The 17,789-nt window shown below is 38.5% G+C and overlaps 1 protein-coding gene across 1 annotated transcript; it reads right to left on the bottom strand.

Moving 5' to 3' along the window:
- Positions 1–1,922: 1,922 nt before the first annotated feature.
- On the bottom strand, positions 1,923–17,401 carry LOC309799265 (ferritin light chain-like; the record flags this gene model as incomplete). The annotated part of the gene is made up of 2 exons (XM_082612233.1): positions 1,923–3,652; positions 17,323–17,401. The coding sequence occupies 2 exons, from the start codon at positions 17,399–17,401 to the stop codon at positions 2,976–2,978; spliced, it is 756 nt and encodes a 251-aa protein (XP_082468359.1). The 3' UTR covers positions 1,923–2,975.
- Positions 17,402–17,789: the final 388 nt, after the last annotated feature.

The raw sequence follows: 17,789 nt of genomic DNA on the forward strand, positions 1-17,789 counted from the left end.
CATCAGTTGTCTTGGTCCTTCTGACCCCATTCGTCGGTGCTACTTCAGTTCCTTACCCCGTCCCTTCTGACCCTGGGCGGTGAAATCCTCTTTCTGAGGCTGGTCCACGGCACATATGAATATGTTTCTGTCTTGCTGTCCTGCACACATGCTGTCTAGTAACAGATATTTTGTCTGCTATTAGTGTTTTAGATTATGTCTTTCCAAAGCGCTGAGGCAGTGCACCTATTTTGAAGTTGCAGCTGATGCCTGAACGTATCCTAGCTGACAAATTATTGATTAATAAAAACATGAATTTCTGAAAGATTTGTACTGTTAACCAAAATCTGGGCAAGGAGTCTCAAATGTAATTCTTAGCCAGAATTACATGTTAATGAACCATTTAACAGTGTAAATCAAGGAACATCAATGTAGGGATTTCTTTTCATTTATTTCTTACCTGCTTGAAATAGCAGTTAAAGGTTGCCAGCTTGGTTGCAGATGAACGGACGTTTGAAGTTCCCTGAACTACTTAATGTGGAATAGGATACTAGACTTCCAACGCCCTCAAGGTTGTGACCTTGCAGCCATTTTACATAGCACATCATCCTCCTATAGGGATGAACCTTTCCCTGGCCTGAAAAGTAGCCACTCGGTTGAAGCTTTGCTTATTGTAACAGGCTTTTGTTTCCAGGTTACATGTCTGTGGAAGACTTAATTCTGAATAGAGATATAGATATTACTGGAAACTAATTGTTTTTGCTATTATACTCTGCTTTATCAAAAAAGTAAAACATTTAAATTGTGCTACAAAAATTCAGATGTTGTCTTGCAATCTTTAAACAATAAATGAATGAATTGCCCTTAAAAAAAAAGAATCAAGCAGTTAGTTAAGCTGTTGGTCCCACATCAGACAAATTATCCTTATACCTCCTGTCAATATTGTTAACAGAGACTGTTATTTTATTAATCCTTATGATCCCGTGATTCTTTCTTTCATGTTTCAGGGCACAGCAGGTGAGAGAGTGGGTTTGTTAAGCTGGGTGGGTTTATCCTTCTTTTATGCGTTCATTCAATTTTCTGTTCATTTACTTATTGTATACATATGGCAATAGAAGCTGCTAAGGCAATCATTGCTATTCTGCAAAACAACAAGGCACAGAAGCAGATGTCTTATTTCCGAGATTTCTCCCCCCAGGATTATTATGATTAAAGATCCTTTCCCCCCACTCCCTGGAGAGGACAAGGGGCTGCTCGCTGGAGGATTTTTAATGACTTGGGGAAAGGCTCAAATATCCCCCCATTAGGGTAATCCACCCCAGGGGCAAACCACACAAGAATATTATGAATTTATTTTATTTTTCTATCCTTGCAAAGGTAATACTCAGCTCATTAGAATATGAAAACTATACTGTCAAATTTCAGAATTACATGGATGAAGAAAACCACCAAAGTGGCATCATATCATGTGTGTTATAGTTGTATTTACTATATTGACTATATTAAATATGTTGTGTTAACAATGTATTGTATAACTATATATTGAAAAGGCAAAATGCTGTAACGTATTTCAGAGAAAATAATGTTGGCCAACCCCAAATTGTACATTGTAGACGGGTCCTAGGAAAAGAAGATTTAATTCATAGTGAACAAGAGGTTAGCTTCTGTTTTCAGCCATGTGCTATTTCAAGAATTAAACATCATGAATAATACAGGATATAAGAGGAAGAGTCTAAAGATGGAAAAGCACATTTTGATTAGGAAAGAGAATTTAAGTCTTAAGTCTTTTTTTTTAAGGAAAACTGCCTTATTACTATGAGATAAGAAAATTGTTTCCTTCTTTTCTTCCTTGCTTTCTTCTTCTTTTTTTTTAACCTTTTTAATTTTGGATATTTGACCTCTAAGCTGAGATGACTGAAAATGCCTCCTCTGGGCATCAACCTTTTTGAAAGACTTTTTCCCCCTCCCTGAGGGCTATTTGTCTCTTGGAGGCTTTGTCTACATTACTCCTCAAGAGGCAAGCATTTGTCCTTGCACTAAATGCTGACATCTCCTGATAAGAGGGAAGCTGCAAAGTAGAAGAATTGAAGGTCAGTATGTTGATATTGGTCTCAAGCGCATTGATGCACATTTGTGTATTGGGGAAGGGGAGTGAAGCTTGAGAGTGGGCCAGTGGGGAGGGGTAAATATTTTGTGATGCTGTCTACCTATGGGCTTATAAAGTTTACAGCTGCATTAGGAGGACAAGCATTACCATTAGCATGAAAAGTAGGGCAGACCTCAGTTGCAAAAGCTTCTAGCCATACACATAGGGCAATACGTAAATGATACACCTTATTGCATTCACCCATTCACCCTCCCCTGTTCACGCTAATTGGAAATTTCCATCCATTTCAGAGAAGTAACACAACTATCAATCATTTTCCCTGGCACGAATCTTCCAGGAGGAAGAAAATGGAATACACCTAGCAACAGAGCTCACGCACTAGTAGTCCATGTGTCTTAGATTTAATATCTGATGACTAGCTGCATTGAAGCCAAGAGGTGGTTCACAAAGTTGCTGCACATTAGAATCACCTGGGGAACTCTGAGACCTCCCCGTGCCCAGGCTCCTCCCTAGACCTACTGAATCAAAATCTCTGGGGCTGGGACCCAGACACCAATGTTTTTCTTCCAAGCTCTTTAGGTAATTCAAACGAGCAGCAAAGCTTGAGAACCAGCCCAATAATGGGAACAAACTTATTTCACACAGATAAAGTGGGGCAATTCATATGTTAAAAGAACGTGAATATATGTATATATTTCTTTTTTTCGCTTTGTTGTGTTTGTATTTCAAATAGGCTTTTTTTTCCTTCTGCAAAAAACGTTACTGTTTCCATTTGGTCCAAGGCTTGGGAGAGGGCTCCAGGGCGGTTACAAAGCTGCCTAGTGGCTGCAGAGCGGGGCTTCAGGCAGAAGCTCTGACGCCAGAGGGTCTCCTCAGACGCGGCTGGACTTCAGAGACTCCTGTTTGGCTCGAGGGTGAGCCTTTCAAAGAGATACTCGCCCAGCACAGCCTGCGGACCAGCCAGCCTGCGGAGGTTGGTCAGGTGGTCGCCCATCTTCTGGATGAGTTTCACCTGCTCCTCCAGGAAGCGGCTCTCCAGGAAGTCACAGAGCTGGGAGTCTGCACGGGCAGGACCCAGGGCGCGCAGATCCGATAGTGCCTGGTTCAGATTCTTCTCCCTAAGAATGGCGGCTTCCACAGCATCCTGGGTTTTACCCCACTCATCCTGAGAAGGCTTCCGCGCCTCCTGGAAGAGGGCGCGGCCGCAGCACTGGTTTTGCATTTTCAAGAGGCGCTGGGCGCCCTCACACTTCTCCTCAGCCAGTTGGCGAAAAATGTGGCCCATACTGTCCAGAGTCCCATTGTTGCTGTCGAAATAGATGCTCAGAGAGAGGTAAGTGTCCACAGATGCATGTTGAACAGGCGGTGGGTGGCGGCTTCCACCTCGGTGGAATAATTCTGACGAACCTGGGAACTCGTGGTTGATCAGTGATAAGGAGCTAAGCTCAAAAACTGCTGTTGGCCTGTCCTGGAGGCTGAGGATAGCTGAGTGTCTGATTCCAAAGGTTGCAAAAGGAAGAAAGGTTGGAGGGTGGTCGGGGGCTGGAGCAAGGAGCGTCCCTGGGTCTGTTCATTCCAAACACTGTTGAAGCAAAAGACAGATCTGCAGGACTGCCGAGTGCACTGCCTCAAATAGGCTTTGATATAAATGAACAAGAAGTCCAAGCAAGGACAAAACTTACCCTTCCTCCCACCAAAATAGCTGGTGATACTAGAATCTAGATCTGGGAAGGGATTCTTCCATTACTTTCTTAACATTCCAAGCCACTAGAGCAGTGGTTCTCAAAGTATGGTCACCTTGTAACCAAGCAGTACCCTATGGGGCCTTCCTAGGACAGACCCATCACCATATCCTCTATTGTAGTTTCTCTCTGAAGTACTCAGATAATAGTATCTCAGGCATATTTCTTGAGTTTTCAGATGCTAAAAACCACCACCCAATGGAAGAAATGAACTCTTTGATGATCATGAGCATGTAGCCCCCAGACCTTCTGGCACCTAAGGATGGATAATGTTACCTGCCTTGTGGCCTCAACATCAGCCAGTCAGAGGATTGTGCACGAGCTGATCACATGCCCTGGGATGTCCCTCCCTCACCTGGCCTTTAAAAATGCTTTGCTGAAATCCTTTGGAGATTTCAGGGGTTTTGGAACACGGACCACCCCTCTCCTTGCTCGATCCTGCAATAAACCTTTCTCTTCTCCAGACTCCAACCTTTAGGTTTGTTTGGCCTCACTGTGCTTCAGACACATGAACCTGCATTCGGTAACAACCTGACCAGCTTTACCAGCATCCCCTGATAATGTGTCAGATATTCAAGTTTTAGGGCCCTATCCCAGCCCTATGGAATCAGCAACTCTAGTGGGGCTCAGTGATCTCTGTTATAACAGGCCCTCCATATGATTTTTATTCACCTTAAAGTTTGAAAATATCTGCATTGTCAGCTGGCCAAAGCGTCCACCAGCAGGTGAAGGGGAGTGACGCCTGGAAAAGATAGGGAGTAGCCAAGGCAAGTACAGCAGCATTTGCCGTGGTAGTAATGGAGAATGCCTTTTCTCCACTGGTTGGCACAGACTAGTATCTGGGAGCAGTGGCAGGGTTATTTAGGATGCTTTACAATTCAATGTAGAGTGACCGCTGTCCTGGTTTGCCAGGGACTTCCCCTGTGTGAACACTTAAAATCTCATCCTGGCAAACCCCTTAGCCCTGGGTTTGAAAAACTTAGGGAATAACATGAAATTTAGGGGAAACATGATCTAGGATTTGGGCAAGTCACAAGTGCTAATTAAAGCGAAGCAAGTATGGACAACATCTAGCCTTCTTTACCCCTTTGTGGGAAGGTAAATCTGATTGGGTGAAAGGACTTATTATTAAGAAATCTTTGTAGAAACATCCCCTTCTGCTTAGTCCGCTGGTTCTCAGTTCTGGCTAGACACTGGCATCGTCTGAGCAGATTTAAAGTTATTTTATTGGTCTAGGATGACCAACAGTCAGTGTGAGGGTTTTTAAAAAGTGCTTCAGATGATTCTAATATGCAGCCAAATTTAGGTGCCACTGCTTAAGCTTTTGAACCACTGCTACCTTTTTCACCTCATCTTCCTATGAGAATATCCAACTGTAGTTGAGGTTTGTTTTTTTTTCTTTTTCTTTTTTTAACTGTCTTATTATAAGATTTACTGTCTTAAATAAGATTGAATGTACAGAAAATCCTGCTAGTCCATCTGGTATAACTAGATACTTAGAATAATATCGTTAAGATATATACCATTTAAGTACTGTGACTGGCCTTTTAAAAATTAACATATGCATTGAATTAGTACAATCTCTTTTGAAGTTGTCATGTTGGGGAGCTATACCTGTAATCTGCTGCCATTGCTAAATATCTGGACAATTCTTATTAGGAATTGTTTTTAAACATCTTTAGGGATTAAAACCAAGAGTGCTGTATTATTTGTACTGGGACCACAAAAACCTCACAAAGTTTCCCCACTGTACCTTCTACCCCCATCTCTAACCCTTGGCAACTTCTAATCTGTTCTCCATCTCCACAGTTTTGTTATTTTAAGAATAATATGTAAACATAATCATGAATTACTTAATCTTCGGAGATTGGCTTTTAAAATTTTTTTCTTCAGCATCATTCCCTTGAAGTTCATTTTAATTTTTGCATATATTAATAATTTGTTCCTTTTCGTTGCTCCGTAGTATTCTATCATAAGATTTTATCACAATTTGTTTCAACATTCATCCATTGAAAGACATTTGGGTAGTTGCCAGTTTTGGGCTATTATAAATAAAACTGCTCTGAACATTTATGTGTAAGTTTCTGTGGGAACTTAATTTTTTGTTTCTTTTGGATAAATGCTCAAGAGTACAAGTACTGCGTTGTAGGGTGAATCTACTTTTAGGATTAAAAGAGACTGTCAAGCTGTTTCTCAGAGTGGCTAAACCATTTTATTTTTCCACCAGTGACGTGATATAACTTTTCTACGTACTCGCCAGCATTTGATGTTGTCACTATAATTTTAGTTATTCTCTGATATCTCATTATGGTCTTAATTTGCATTTCCCTAATGCTAATGATGTTGAGCATCTTTTCATGTGCTTCTTTGCCATGTGTATATTCTCTTCCATGAAATGTCTGTTCCTGTCTTCTGCCTATTTTCTAGTTGGATTTTTTTAAGTTGTTTGGAGAGTTCTTTGTATATTATAGATACAAGTCATCTGTCTCATATGGGATTTTCAAATATGTTTTCCCACTGTGTAATTTGAGTTTTCATCCACTTAAAAGGATCTTCTATGAAGCATTTTTAACTCATTTTGATGAGATCCAATTTATCAGTTTTTGCTTTTATTGATCATACTTTCGGTGTCAAGTCTAAGAATTATTCACCTAGTTCTAGATGCCAAAGATTTTCTCCTATTTCTTTTTCTAAAAATGTCCTGCTTTTACATTTAAGATTATGATCCACTTTGATTTAATTTTTGTGTAAGGTGTGGAGGTTTAGGTTAAGGTTCATTTTTTGTTTGTTTTTGTCGAGGGATGTCCAACTGTTTCAGTACCATGTTTTGAAATGTCTACTCTTCCTTGATAGCTTTTGCACTGCTGTCAAAAACAGGTTAAATGTATTTATGTCAGTCTATTTCTGGGTTCTCTCTTCCATTCCATTGATCTATGTATCTACCCTCCAAAATTACTGCGAAGTCTTGAAATTGGGTGGATTAATTCCTCCCATTTTAATCTTCCTTTACAAATTGTTTTAGCTATTCTTCAGCCTCTTCTTACCATACAAATCTTAGAAAAAGCTTGTCTATATCCGCAAAAACCTTGAGGGCATTTTAAGAGTAATTGTGTTAAGCCTCTTAACTTGGGGAGAATTGACATCTTTATTATGTTGTGTTTTCTAATCCATGAACAAGGTATGTCTCCCTATTTGTTTGGGACTTTAAAATTTTTCTTCATCAGCATTTTGTAATTTTCAGTATAGAGGTCCTATAAATGTCTTATTGGGCTTGTATTTAAGTATTTATTTAGGTCAGTTGTAAATGGCATCACATATTTTAATTTAAGCTTCTACACATTTGTTATTAATATATAATGTGATAAAATTGTGTTGATCTTGTACTCTAAAACATTTACAAACTAATATTATTTCTCAAGCTTTTTGTGGATTCCTCGGTATTTTCTCCATTTAGATTATCATCTCCTCTTCAGACACAGACAGTTTTACTTTTCCTTAGGCAATATAATAGGATATATTACTCTTCAACATTCAGTAGGATATATTCCTTCCTATTCAACATAGTAGGAATAGTCCTTTTATCTTTTAAATGAACTTTTTAAAACTTTAACATTTAAATTTATGTATTTATTTATTTTTGCTTATTTTCTTACTAGAACCTCCAGTAATATATTTAATAAAAGTGGTGAGAGCAGATATCCGTGCCTTGTTTCTGATCTTACAGAGAAAGCATTCAGTCTTTCACAGTTAAATATAATGTCGGTATAGGTTGTTTGTAGATCATCTTTATGAGTTTCAGTATGTTCCTTTTCTATTCCTAGTTTGCTTGGAGTTCTTTTTTCTTCTTTTTTTACAATCATGAATGGGATTGGATTTTGTCAAGTGCTTTCTCTGCATTATTGGATAGGATCACATGACTTTTCCCTTTAATCTATTGGATATGGTGGATAACATTGTTTGATTTTCAAATATTTAACCAACTTCGCATAACTAGAATAAATGCCACTTGGTCATGGTATATTATTCTTTTTATATATTTCTGGATTTAATTTTCTAATATTTGGCAGAGGATTTTTACAGCCAATTTCATAAAAAATATTGGTCTGTAGTTTTCTTCTTTCTATCCTATCCCTGTCCGGTTTTGGTATCAAGGTAATACTGGCTTCATAAATTTAATTAGGAACTGTTCCTTCTACTTCTCTTTCTTATCAAATCATGTAAAATTGGTGTTAATTCTTTATGTCTTGGGTAAAAGTGAAACATCTAAGCCTGAATATTCCTTTTGGGAGTTTTTAAATGAAAAATCAGTGTTTCTAATGGTTACAGGAAAATTGAGATTATCTATTTCATCTTGGCTGAGTTTGGGTAGTTTTGAGTGTAGAAGCATTGGTCCATTTCATCTACATTTTTGAATTTATAGTGTAGACTTGTTCATAGCAACTTGTCCCTTATTAACCTGCAGGATATGTCATGGTATCCCTGGTTGCATTTCTGATATCTGTGATTTGTGCCATCCATCTTTTTATCTTTATCAGTCTTGCTAGATCTTTATTGATTAGATTGTTTATTTCCAAGAACCAGCCTTTTGTTTCATTGATTTTTCCCCCCTATTTTCCTGTTTTCAGTTTCATGGATTTCTATTTCATCTTTATTATTTCCTTCTTTCTGCTTGTTTAGTGTCTTTTCCTCTTCCTTTTTTACTGTTGTAATATAGAAAATTAGATTATTGCTTTGAAATACTTTCTTTCCCAATTTAGTGCTATAAACTTCCCTTTCAGCATTGCTTTCACTTCATTCTGCAAACTTTGATCTGTTATATCTCCATTTTCTTTTTTTCTATGCATTAAAAAATATTTCGTTGGTGCTGTCTTTTTTACCCATGAGTTATTTGGAATTGTGATGTTTAGTTTCCACGTGATTGAAGATTTTCCTGTTGTCTTTCTGTTATTGATTTCTAGTCTGATTCCATTATGGCTAGAGAACATACTCTATGATTTTAATTCTTTTAAATCTGCTAATTTTTTTATGAATATATAAATGAAAGAAATAAGAAAACCTCTGAGTCTTAGCATCCAACACTTAGGCACATTACAATTTAAATCTGCTAAGGTTCTTTTTTTTTTTTTTTTTTGCTGTACGCGGGCCTCTCACTGCTGTGGCCTCTCCCGTTGCGGAGCACAGGCTCCGGACACACAGGCTCCGCGGCCATGGCTCGCGGGCCCAGCCGCTCCGCGGCATGTGGGATCTTCCGGGATCGGGGCACGAACCCGTGTCCCCTGCATCGGCAGGCGGACTCTCAACCACTGCGCCACCAGGGAAGCCCTGCTAAGGTTCTTTTTATTGCCCAGTATATAGTATATGAGTGAATATTCCATGGACACTTGAATATGTATTCTGCTGTTACTGAGTGTGTTCTTTAAATGTCAGTTATATCCTATTGATTGATGATGTTTTCATTTCTTCCATATTCTTGCTGATTTTTCTCTCTGGTAGTTCTATAAATTGCTGTGCTGAAGTCTCAAATAATAATTGTGGATTTAAAATTTTCTCCTTTTACTACTTTTTCAGTGTTTGCTTCATGTATTTTGAAGTTCTGTTGTTTGGTGCACACACATTTAGTATCATTAGGTCATCTAGGTGGATTATTCCTGTTATCTTTATGTAATGACCCTCTTTGCCCCTAATAATTTCCTTTGCTCTGAAGTCTACTTTATCTGATATTAATATAGCCATTCCTACTTTTTCTGATTAACGTTCACATGATATATCATTATCTTCCTTTTACTTTGAACTACCTATATCATGATGTTTAAAGTAAACTTCTTATAGACAGTATATAGTTGGATCATGCTTGTGAATTTTTAATCTACTCTTCCAATCTCTGTCTTTGACTTTGTTATTTAGATCATGTACAGTTAATGTAATTATTGCTATGTTAAAGATTAGGTCTACCATTTTATTTTTTGTTTTGTCTTTTACCTTAGTTTCTCAATCCTGTGTTTCTCTTATTTTGCCTGGTGGGTTACTTAAACATTTTTTAATAAGTCCATTTTAATTTAATTTATTTATAATCATTTGTGTATACTGTTTGTATAGTTTTCTTAGTGGTTGCTTTTGGCATCACAGTATACATATGTAACTTACCATAGCCTACGGGAATCAGTGTTTTATTACTTTAAGTGAAGTTCCAAAATTTTACTTCCATTTAGTCTCTTACTATTCCCCAGTTTTAAAGTATGATTTTCTGTAGTATTTCCTTTCTCTACATTGAGAACCACATCAGATGGTGTCATAATATTTGCTTTGACCATCAGATAGTATTTAAGAAACTCATGAGGCTAATGATAGTCTCTTATATATACCCCATTTGTTTTCACCCATTCCATTGTTCCCCTTTTCTTTCTGAAGTTCCCAGTCTTCTGTTATTGTTTTTTTTTTATGTTTTCATAACATTAGGTGATATCTGGGCTTTCCAGTGCCATTGGATATGAGTTTCAGGAAACACTGAGTCTGGCTCACTTAATGCTGCTGAGTTGGAGGGTTTGTATATGTTGGGTCTGTTGGTGCAGCAGGTGCTAGCAGATTAGACTAATGTTGATGGGACTAGTGCCACAGGAGGATGGGTTCCCATTCAGGCTATGCTGCTGCTACAGTAGATCGAGTCCCCCTCTACCCCAAGTGTGGGGCAGTGACCTGCTGCTGTCACTGCTTTGTATTAGGCTGCATTTGCCTCAGGTGTGTGGTGGGATCCCTTGGAAGCTGCTGCTGCTGTCAATCACAAGGTTAAATTCATTTCAGAAATACTTAAGTATAAATATATAGCCTTGCTCCTGTAGGACCCCTGTAATAGTTTTTTATTGCTTTCATACAAATTACCACAAATATAGTGACTCAAAACAATGTCAATTGATTACCTTACAAATCTGACATTGGTCTCAATTGAGTAAAGTAAAAGTGTTGGCAGGATCGACAGATGAATGGATAAAGATGTGGCACATATATACAATGGAATATTACTTAGCCATAAAAAGAAATGAAATTGAGTTATTTGTAGTGAGGTGGATTGACCTAGAGACTGTCATACAGAGTGAAGTAAGTCAGAAAGAGAAAAACATATACCGTATGCTAACACATATATATGGAATCTAAAAAAAAGAAAAAATGGTTATGAAGAACCTAGGGGGCAGGGCAGGAATAAAGACGTAGCCATAGAGAGTGGACTTGTGGACACAGGGAGGGGGAAGGGTAATCTGGGATGAAGTGAGAGAGTGGCATGGACATATATACACTACCAAATGTAAAATAGATAGCTAGTGGGAAGCAGCTGCAAAGCACAGGGAGATCAGCTCTGTGCCTTGTGTCCACCTACAGGGGTGCGATCGGGAATGGAGGGTGGTAGGGAGATGCAAGAGGGAGGAGATATGGGGATATATGTATACGTATAGCTGATTCACTTTGTTATGAAGCAGAAACTAACACACCATTGTAAATCAGTTATACTCCAATATAGATGGTTAAAAAAGAAAAAGAAAGTGTTGGCAGAGCTACATTCTTTTCTGGAGGCTCTTAGGGGTGTTTCTGTTCCCTGTACTTTATCCGCTTCCAGTGGTCACTTGTAGTCCTTGACTCAGAGTCCCCTTTCTCCACCTACAAAACCCAAAATGTTGAATCTCTGATTCTGCTTCTATTAGGACATCTCTCTCTTTCTCTTTCTACAGTTGGGAATGGTTTTCTACTTTTAAGGACTCATGCAATTAGATTTGTTCCATGAGGTAATCCAGGATAATCTTTCTATCTCAAGGTCTATAACTTCAGTCATATCTGCAAAGTCCTCTTCACCATGTAAGGTAACATATTAATAGGTTCTAGGGATTAGGGTGAGGGCATTTTTAGGAGCCATTATGCTGCCTACCACACCCTTAACAAGTGACCTTGAGAAAATTACTGAGATTTTTAAAGCCTTACTTTCCTCAAACATAAAATGGAAAGAAAGCTAACTAGTTAATATCATGAAAGTGAAACAGTATATATGAAATCAACTAATTCAAAAAATAAGATTTCTTCTTTTTCTTTATGATTTACATGATTCTCAGAGTTCAGTTACTTGAAGAGTTTCTTTTTTTTTTAAACAGAACTAAGGAATTTCAGGGTTCAGGTGCTGTAAGATTGTCTGAATTATCTGAGTAACAATTAGCTAAGCACAGGTGTAAAGCATTTGATTTACTCCCTGGTTTTCTTTATCTTCTCATCCCAGTAAATGCATATCCCTTTTCTAGCTCCAGCCAGTAGAGTCAGAGCTTGTTTTACTGTTTAACTAAAGTTGAATTTAAATTCTCTCTACATCTCCAGATTCTCAGCCCTGGTTGCATATTATAATCACCTGGGGAGATTTCAAGAACTACTGATGCCAAATTTCTACCTATCATGGATATTTGAGGAGGGACCTGGAATGAAATGCTCTAGCTTATGGTTTTTGGAACCAAATCATAGTCTACACTGAGCCAAATTATTTGCGAGATCACCTCTAAAAAGGAATTTATCTGTGGTGACTAATGCTCTTCCTTTGTCAGTATGCTTGATTTGTCCCTCTTTGGGGGAAAAAAAGAGGGGGAAAAAAACCCCAGCAGTTGTGCTCCCTGAATTATAACCTGATGCTTTAGAATTAGTGTTGGCTTAGAGTGCACATCTTCGGATACCCATTCTCTCTCCTGCTTCCTTGCATGAACTTATATCCTTGGGCAGTGTTTCATCCACCACTCTCTTTTGCTTCTAATCTTAGCAAGTAAAGTCTCCCCTTAATGAAATAGCATTTCATGAGGCTTACTGGGAGCATAGGTCTGTTCCAGGCCTATCCTATGTTAGCTAAAGCAGATATAAGTGATGTATTTTTGGCATTCATCCTTGTGGGTTGGAAAGAGAAGACAGAATTTTATCCTTTAGGTGTCATCTGACTGGACAAATGGGCTCTTTCCCTCTACTGCCTACCATGTAAAAGCCTGAGGGTGTTACCTCTAGAAGGTATCTTCTAGTTATCAAAATAGTTCAGATAAGTCAAATTTCTCAGTAAAAGATCACAAAACTATGTCTTAGGTGGTTAATTTTCTATGTCAATTTGTCTGGGCCACCATGCCCGGTTATTTGGTCAGATATTATTCTGGATATTTCTGTGATGGTGTTTTCGTGTTTTTTACAATTTGTATTTATTTATTTATTTATTTATATTTTTGGCTGCGTTGGGTCTTCGTTGTCACACGTGGGCTTTCTCTACTTGCAGCAAGCGAGGGCTACTCTTTGTTTTGGTGTGCAGGCTTCTCATTGCGGTGGCTTCTCTTGTTGCAGAGCATGGGCTCTAGGTGCACGGGCTCAGTAGCTGTGGTGCACGGGCTTATTTCCTCCACGGCACATGGGATCTTCCCAGACCAGGGCTCAAACCTGTGTCCCCTGCATTTGCAGGCGGATTCTTAACCACTGCGCCACCAGGGTAGTCTCTGTGATGGTGTTTTTGGATGAAATTCATATTTAAATTGGTGTTGGACTTTGAGTACAGCAGATTATCCTCCATAGTATGGGTGCGCCTCATCCAATCAGTTGAAGCTCTTAATAAAACAGAGACTGACCTCCCTGTCGCAAAAAGGAATTCTGCCAGAAGACTTACAGAAATTGAACTGCAACTCTTCCTAGAGTCTCTAGACAGCCTAACCTGCAGATTTTGAATTGACCAAGCCTCTATTATTGTGTGAACCAATTGTTTAAAATCTCTCTCTCTCTTTCTCTATCTTTATATAGATATGGATATAGATCTAGGTATCAATATTGATATCTAGATCTATCAATATATATGGGCACATTGTATACACATGCTGTTGGTTCTGTTTTTCTGGAGAAGCTTGACTAATATAGTGGCCCATATAAATAAAAGGATGAACCCAAGTTCACCCAGGTAGAAAGTAGTACAATGAGAACTGGAACTTAAGGCCTCATGACTCATTCAGCTGTGAACACTGACCCAGAACTGGGGTCCACAAACTCTGGCCCACTGATCAGATCTCGCTTGACTCCTGGTTTTGTACATAACATTTTGCTTGAACACAGCCACACCCATTCATTAACGTATGGTGCATGGCTGTTTCTGTGCTACAGCAGCAGATAGGCAGTTGCAACGGAGAGCTATGGTACACAAAATCCAAAATATTTACTATCTGACCCTTTACAGAAAAGATCTGCTGACCCTTGCTCTAGGATGCCATCTGATTTCTGATAACACAGAGGAGAATAATTCATGCACATTGGGGTTGATTGTTAATCTCCTGTCCTCCTTAGGTCAAAGATCTCTTAAATGCTCACCCTTGCAATAGCCAGCTTGGGGAACATTGTCTGAAGATGCAGAAATATTTCTTGCCAGGTCTTTCCAATCCACACTGCTCCCTGACTATGGTTCTTAAAACCTATTTTTTAAAAAAATTTTATTGGAATATAGTTGATTTACAGTGTTGTGTTAATTTCACATGTACAGCAAAGTGAATCCGTTATACATATACATATATCCACTTTTATGTTTTTTTAGAGTCACTTCCAAATAGCCCGTTACAGAGTATTGAGTGGAGTTCCCTGTGCTAATAAGAAGAGCAGGTTCTTATTAGTTATCTATTTTATGTATAGCAGTGTGTATATTTCAGCCCCAATCTCCCAATTTAGCCTCCCCGCCACAATACCCTGGTAACCCTAAGTTTGTTTTCTACATCCCTGCCTCTACTTCTAAAACCTGTCTATTTTAACCAACTACCACTCATTGCTTACTGTCTCTGGCTTCATGTACTTCATAATAAATCTACCTCTTGTTCAATCCTGGATGACATGTTCCAAGGACTGAGACAATATCTTCTTCTACATAACTTGTCCTTGATATTGTCTAACTTGGGGTCTTTATCTATGTCCCAAAGAAGACAGTCACACTCTGTCTTCTAGTACTACTAATAATACCACATTTTATGGCATGAATTTGACCCAATGCACTGAACTATCCCTTTAGAAACTGTATGCAACCTGTCACTGGGTTTTAGCACCGGGATAGAGCTCAAATTAGTGTTCATATTTAAACAAACCTACTTGACCAGAAACTTTTTGTCTCACCATTTATTTTATTACACAAGTAACTTCTCTCTTTGCATCTATGATGTAAATATTTTTAATTTCCTAAATTATCTGAAAAATTATTTAGAGCTTCCATTTCAGTAGGCATTGGCATTGCTGTGTTGTGACTATTTCATTATTTTATTTCCAAATGTTAAATTAGGCTTCAAGCTTTGGCCAAGAGTAGACAGGAAAGGGTTTTAAAAGAAATGAAGAATGGGAAAGACTTCTGATGCAACGGAGACTTAATAAAGATTTGCTTTTGAATCAAGAATTTATAATAAAGGTTTGATTTTGAATCAATAAGTTATGTCATTACAAAATAGCTCCCTGGTAAAATTCCATTCTTTTGTAATCATTAAGTACAGAAATTAACCATCAAAATATGCAGTGATCTTTTTCATTTTCTAAAAACAAACCTATATCTAGATGAGAGGAGAATTCATTTCATAACTCAGGCTCTGGACTTACGACTCCAAGTCCTGTTTTCTTTCAACCATGCCTGCTAAGTTTCTGTCTAACTTCTTGAGCATGAGGTAATGGCTTCAGCTTTCATCTCCTTACTCAGTATATAGCTTGGTGACTAAGAGTAAGGGATCTAAACCTTGAGAACTTGGGTTCCAATCTTGACTCTAAAATTTACTTGTTGAGTACTCTTGAGCATGTTATCTGTTTTTGCCTCAGTTTTCTCATCTATAATATAGAGATAACATTACTTCTCTCAGCGAGTTGCTATGAGGGTTAAAAGAGAAAATTCATACAATGCAAGAATTTATCAGTTCTTGGAACACAATAAATACTGAAAAGAAATGTTAGCCATTATCAAGGGCCCCTCATTTTATGGATAATATAGATTAGTTTATATAGGTCTAATATTTACATATACATAAATGTTTTGTACCTATATGTGTGTATACGTTCTTCTTAGAAATTGAGCAGTCAACATTCACATCTAAAAGTATGTGCTCCAGGGAGATCAGCTCGGTGCTTTGTGACCGCCTGGAGGGGTGGGATAGGGAGGGAGGGAGGGAGACGCAAAAGGGAGGGGATATGGGAACATATGTATATGTATAACTGATTAAATTTGTTTTAAAGCAAAAAAATAAATAAATAAATAAAGTATGTGCTCTGTGAAACGTAGATCTCCTGTGTACAGACACAGTGCTGTAGTTATCTATTGCTGCATAATAAAGAAGTCCAAACTTAGTGGTGAAATAAACAAAAATTTTAATATGTGCCCAGATTCTGTGGGTCAGCAATTCAAACAGTACGCAGAGGAGATGGCTTGTCTCTACTCTGTGACTGATGTCTGAAACCTCAGCTCATGAGGATTCAAATGGCTGGGGCTGCAATCATCTAGATAATTTTAATTCACATGTCTGGCCCTTGAGATGGGATGACTTGAAGACTGGGCCCAACAAGGACTGTTGCCTGGAGTGCCTATAGATGGCTGCCCATGTGGCTTGGACTTCTCATAACGTGGTAGTTAGGATTCAAGATAGAGTATCCCAAGAATGAGCGTTCAGGGTTGAAGCATTCCAGGAGAATCATGCAAAAGCTGCATGACCTTTGATGACCTAGTCTTAGATGTTACATAGCATCACTTTATACTATTGCAGGCGTTGGAGACCTTTTTCCATAAAGTGTCAGACGGTCAATATTTTAGGCTTTACACGCCATACAGTCTCTTTTGCAACTACTTAGCTCCGCTGCTGTGATGTGAAAACAGACACAAACAATACATATACTAAGGAACATGGCTGTGTTCCAATCAAGCTTCATTTATAAAAGCCGGTAGAGGCCTAGATTTGGCCCACCAGCCATAATTTACTGACCCCTGCTCTACTGTTTGAAGCCATGGAAAGCCTGCCCAAATTCAAGGGGAAATGCCCACGTCTGGATGTGAAGAATGGCAACGAATCTGAGACCCTGTATTAAAACCACTACATATGGGGTACTTAGAAGAAGATCTGTCTGCATACCTTGTTTCTCCCATGTATGGTGGATATGAGGTATTGGCACATGTTACATCTCTGTAAGCCTGGGTCAAGGTCAAAGTTGGAATCTGAACTCAATGACCTTGATTTCTGGAAGAATTGGTAACTCTACTTATGATATCCATACACTCCTTACCCATATAAATACACCACAAAAGATAGATTTCAAGTAAACAGTTGCTTTATGGCAGATTTTTATTATGTCTCCATTGACTGAATTATTCCATTTTGGTTAGAAACATGAGTTTTGTTTCTTTCCTAAAGAGATCTGCAACTTTTCAGATGCGGCATTTCATTCTAATGAGAGGATGATGTAGGTTTTTATAAACGGAAAAAGCAGAGCAGGCTGAGTTCACTCAGATCATACCAATGCTTACAGGAATAACCGAAACTGGAACACAGGCTTCCAGGTTTTCCCGTCCTGTGCTCTTTCCGGTAGGTGCCATTGTCTGCTGGGCCTGGCAGTAATAAGTTTTGACCTTTACCTCTCTACACTCTTGTGAAGTGGTTTTGGGCTTTGTTAGCTTTCTTGTGAGTTTGTACTAAATTGTGTCCATAAAGTAGGCTGAATTCCTCAGGGAAGGATGATAGCTGTTACTGTGTTATTACTGCAAATGTTGTGTTGGTTACTTTTTTTTCTTTTCTTTTGTCCAGTTGTATCCTGAACTTAAAAGTTATATTATCTGAAATGAACGATGTGCCTCTGGTGGAAAACACTAATTTAAGGGATGAAAATTCCTGATGATTGCTTCAGTCAACCCTTAATACACACTGAGCTTCATTAGTAAATAGACAACTCTCAGACCTTTCCCTTGGAAGAGGTCTCATAATCAG

Source organism: Mesoplodon mirus, assembly GCF_964341445.2.
Source record: "Mesoplodon mirus genome assembly, chromosome: 3".
Classification (NCBI taxonomy): Eukaryota; Metazoa; Chordata; class Mammalia; order Artiodactyla; family Ziphiidae; genus Mesoplodon; species Mesoplodon mirus.